General features: G+C 35.5%; 1 protein-coding gene across 2 annotated transcripts; it reads right to left on the bottom strand.

Moving 5' to 3' along the window:
* On the bottom strand, positions 570–3,298 carry LOC105171253. Of its 2 annotated transcripts, none has more exons than XM_011092306.2 (5): positions 2,942–3,298; positions 1,763–1,813; positions 1,238–1,371; positions 1,080–1,171; positions 570–993 (listed from the first exon to the last, which is right to left on the bottom strand). In XM_011092306.2, the coding sequence occupies exons 1-5, from the start codon at positions 3,215–3,217 to the stop codon at positions 815–817; spliced, it is 732 nt and encodes a 243-aa protein (XP_011090608.1). In that variant the 5' UTR covers positions 3,218–3,298; the 3' UTR covers positions 570–814. The 2 variants fall into 2 exon arrangements, with proteins under 2 accessions (XP_011090608.1, XP_011090609.1); XM_011092307.2 differs by having other exon boundaries at positions 570–982.

Here is a 5,015-nt window from a genome sequence, read left to right as displayed (position 1 = left end):
GCATTTATTTTATTGAAAAACAATACTTGATCATGCCCATTCAAGATGAAGATCATGGTAGTCGTAGATCAAACTGATAAATCTAGAGCTTTCCCAATTTATTCATTTTCTGCGAACTATGTAGTAGGGATATAGTTTTCTTTTTTATTATTTTTGGTTTTATAGTTTATAATTTAAATTACTTAGAACTTGTTGATCATGTCGTGACACTTGATTTAATATCACATGCTTGTTAGTTGATGAAACCTGATTAATAATTCATGTAGAAAGGTCAATTCTAAGTTGATTATTGACTCGAATAATAGAAATAGATTCAACTTACTTTGTTTCTCATAATTCTTGCTTGTTTCTAGTGTTCGGAAGAGTTTCGGAAATGTTTCCAATAATTTGCAACTCGAAGTTGGTCCACGATAAACTTTAATCCATTACATTAACCATATACCTCAAAATGGTACCGTCAGCAGCATTACGAAAGAAGGTTGTTCAATAAGGTCATCTATGTTTAACCTGTTCTGCACGACAGGAATAAGCATATATGGTAGAAACAAAATCGACATCTGCAGAAGAACTCAGCTAAAACGACATGATTAACAGTTTTTGCAGTCCTCGACTAGCAAAATGATCAATACATACAGTTGACATCTGACAAGCGAAGATCAAACATAAAATAACATGCATGACTAAGAATTAGACATAAGAGTTTTCTGGGGGACTTGAAGCAAAGATGCATATTTGAAATCAAATGTCCAACCAAAGGATGTATAAATATGGAAGCATTCAACGTTCCCACTAGCAGATTAACTAGGACCTTGGGCTATGCCTTTGCTCGAGAAGAGAAGTAGTTCAGGAGAATTTTAGAATACCGGGTTAGAGTGAAAAACATTTGCAGGATGGCACGACCTTTAACAATTCCCTCCCTTATGCCCCGTGCAGTTCTAGCTAGAACTGGCCTTGCTATCTGGGCTTTTCTTGGGGCCGCTTCCTGCACGGATACTATTCAAGTAAAGATTAAGTGAAATTCATCTCTTTAAATCATATCAAAAAGAAAAATATAGATAAAGCTAAAATCTTTTAGTAACCTATTGGGTTCATGTTTGTCAACCGTCTCAATCTTTCTTCTGCCAAACGAACTGCTCGAGTTGAACTCCTAACTCCTTGTGTTATTTCTTGGCTGTAAATGAAAGAAAATGAGCAACTATAAAGAGCAGCTAGAGAAGCTACACGTTAAAATGCTAACCCGAGGTCACTGAGCTCCATCGTTAAGTCACTGATTTCCATCCCAGACAATCGAACAGCAGCCATTGTGTCAGGCAGCTCCTCCCTCGTAGCATCCATTAGCTTTTCCAGTGACTCAGCAGCTCTCTTAAAGGCCTTCAATGAAATATACGACTATCAATTGCTACAAAATGCAAGGAAACAAAGACAAAACACCTTGACATGCCGTAACCAGTTGTACTTTTCTACTGTCCTAATAGGGTATTCTGGTAATACAATTTCTCAACCAAGCACCCAAATATTAATTGTATTTTGATACCATTCCCCAAAAGTAAATATTTGAATACTAGGTAGTCCGGGAAGTTGAAGCAGGTCTTATACAAACAGTTATATCTAAACACAATCTCTTTGATAAAATCAACTTGTATACTTGATGAGAAATCTCACTATTTACTAATTTCAATTTGTTTCCTCAGTTGTAGCTTACCATGAATTTACATTCACGAAAAGTTCTATAGAATACCAAGGGGGAGATAAGATCACAAACCAGAAGCGTTGGAATTGCTGAGCAGAAGAGCCATGTCGCAGAAATTGCTGCCTGTAAATAGACACCACATTTAGTACCATACTTAACATCTTTACATTTAAAAATGTCTCCATTTCTAACCATTTACAGTAAAACATGACGACTATAAAAAAAACTATATTTCAGCAAAAGAACCAAAATTTTGTAGATCAATGCAGCTAAAATCGTCATGCTATTAAAAGACAACACCATAAGATAAAAATAGAACTTGGCATGTTTCTTTATTCATTATATTTAATTCGAGGAAAATTAAGTTCAGTAAAGAATAAAATAGCATTCTCCATGTTTAAGTACCAATAATAAGCAAGAGCAAGATATAACACAGCTTTACAAATCAACACAACTTTAGCTGGTAATGGTCCACCTTGATTCTACATATAGTAGTACCAGAGAAAATCCAAAGCCATATTGAAATCGCAAACATCAACATGCACAAAATATTAAGCTTATTTTAGCATCGGCTATTGCATTTTTACATTTGCAAATGCATGTAAGACTTAAATCATTCTGCTCAGAATATCTTAACTTGCATATTATAACACTATGGATTTCACCTGCTTGAACACTGATTACCTATTAGTTCTTATTCCGTAAGTATCAACAACTATGTGACAACACAAACCATTCCCCTTATCTTTAAAGTTTCAATTTTATCATTCTTCACAATAACTGGAATCCACAAAAATTAGCTTCAGCTCGAACAACAAAATGTAAGTGAAATCATTCATCTGTCCTTCCCTTTCTCCTTTCTCCTCAAGACATCGATACCCTTAAGGTCCTCCTTTGACGGCAATGAGAGAAGTAAAAATCATATTGTATACAAATTTTATGTTTTTAAACTCTGATTGCAGAATACGATCATCAGAACAAATTCTAGAATCGTTTTCAGAATTGTACCACCGAAATCTAGCCATGGGTTAATAGGACACCAAAATGCAGCCAGCAATCTCCAATCAAAATACAAAATGAAGCATAATTATACAGTCACAATCAACTATCTCCAGAGTAGCCAACAATTCATTTCACAATGAACAGGAAAAATTGCCCATCAAAACCCAACTTCAACTGCACAAACTCGACTACAAATTATTCAAGAGAAACTCAATTGACATAGCATTTATAAAGAGAGACAGATTTTACGGCGCAGGCTATGTAACTGAGGAAGTGAATGTGGCGGTGAGTGAGGGTCCACTGAGAGGGTTGAAGCGCAGACGAGGATCCGATTGCGGACGTAAGCTGAGACGAAGCCGACGGCTCGGACGACACATTCTCGGACGACTGAACAGTGAATGAAGCGAAATAGCGGCGGGTTGGTAGCCGGACACTCAACCGGCGGTGAGAAGAAGCGACGGCGCCGTTCCTTCCACAGCTGCAAATCGGCCTTGCAGAAACCTGCAACCTCACCGCATTCAACATCTCCAACCACAGTACATATATATATATATATATATATATAGGAGAGAGAAAGAGAGAGAGAGAGAGAGAGAGAGAAATTATGTATGGAAAAAAAGGGGTTAGGCCTTAAAATCTCCGAACAGTGTGAGCGATACGAAGAAAGAAGATACTGCGTTTGTTTGAAACAGGTGTCACACTACCATCAAGTTAGAAAAATTATGTCCAAATTTAGTTCCAATATTGATCGAATCAATAAATGTTTTTAAAATTCGAATAGTTAATCGAGTCGAAAAATTAATTGGATCAAGAATTATTGGTTGAACAGTCGGGTGAATTATGATTCAATCAGTAATGTTTTAATTATGTCACAATAAAAATTAATATATTAAATTATATTAAAATAATAAAATATAAAGATATAAATATTTTTTTTAAAATTATGCGTATTTGGGTCTAATGTTGTTGTGAGGATCGAAAAATTGTCAAAAAAATCTTAAACTGTAAAGAGAAGTTAGCATTCTCATAGTTAAGTCAGTAATTCATTTAAAATAAAAGGGAATTTGAAAATAAGTGAGAACAATAATAAAATATGAATATATAGTTTGATAATTCATGTAACGTGCACAAAATATGTTTAAAACAGCTCAAGAATCGACAGAGCAAGAGTGTAAAAGTGTTCCAGGTGAATAAATCCTTATACCCGAGGGAGTTTCGCTGACGTAGATTGAAAAATTTTCAAACATATCTTCTCGTAGATTGAAAGAATTTCAAACATATTTTCAAAAGAATTGAATAGTTATAATTACAAGAGATAGGAGAGAGGAAAAGTCCTTGCCCAACTCAAAAATCACGTGCCCCATTATTGGCGAGTTTCCGCTAGTTGGGTGAGTCCTGTGCTTATGGGATTGCTTAGCTATGTTAAAATAGGTGACTACAAAGTCAATTAGATTAGTTATTAGGAGATATTTATTAAATTTTTATCAAAGTAATATTATTTAGATGAATAGAGTAAGTATTTATCATTGACTTAAGTTTTGTTGTGCTTACGACTTACAAAATGGTGTTTCAATATCACAACAAAAACCCACAGATCGAAAGGTTAAACTCGTGGAGTTGGATTGCGCATAGGTTGGTAGTTATAAATCAAACTTCTGAAAGTGAGTCTAAAATATTTCAAGTCGAAAACCTCGAGACAAGGCATCGAGAAGTCTTATGGCACTAAGTGTTGTAATGACGTGCTTCATTGGTGAAGATATAGGTCGTTTATGCAGTTTAAGTGGTTAGTTGGCAAAGTAGCCAACTGACTGGACTGACTCGCAGGAATCATCATATGGAAGCTTTGAAGGCTTGATCCATATGACTGGAATTTCTCAATTTTGACAGTACAAAATTAGTTTTTGAACTTGAGAAATCATGGCGGTCGCGTCTCGATCCATCTGAGTCTTCCGGGAATTTGTTACTTGCTTGTTATCGGCTAGGTTGCCAGCAAATCACTAAAGAGTTTGTTTGGTGATATTTGAGCGTGATGTGTTCCAATGTGTTGGCAACTTGAATGGCGTGTCCACCTAATTGTTCGATGACGTGTCCGGCTGATAATGATACTTGGGTCTGCCAGTTTAATTAATGGAAATGACTTTATAGGTTTTACCTCCCTGCTCATGGGCAACTGATTTGGGACCAACTACACTAATAGGTATGTCTTGGGCCGATACAAAAAATATAGAGGGCGTATCAATAGGAATTAAAAGTATACTACAATTTGGAATTAAAAGTATACTACAATTTGTTAGTAAAACCAGTACATTAAAGTTTTTAGGTC

The sequence above is a fragment of the Sesamum indicum genome, linkage group LG9 (genome assembly GCF_000512975.1).
Source record: "Sesamum indicum cultivar Zhongzhi No. 13 linkage group LG9, S_indicum_v1.0, whole genome shotgun sequence".
In the NCBI taxonomy this organism is placed as follows: domain Eukaryota; kingdom Viridiplantae; phylum Streptophyta; class Magnoliopsida; order Lamiales; family Pedaliaceae; genus Sesamum; species Sesamum indicum.
This window is presented reverse-complemented; position numbering and strand designations above follow the sequence as displayed.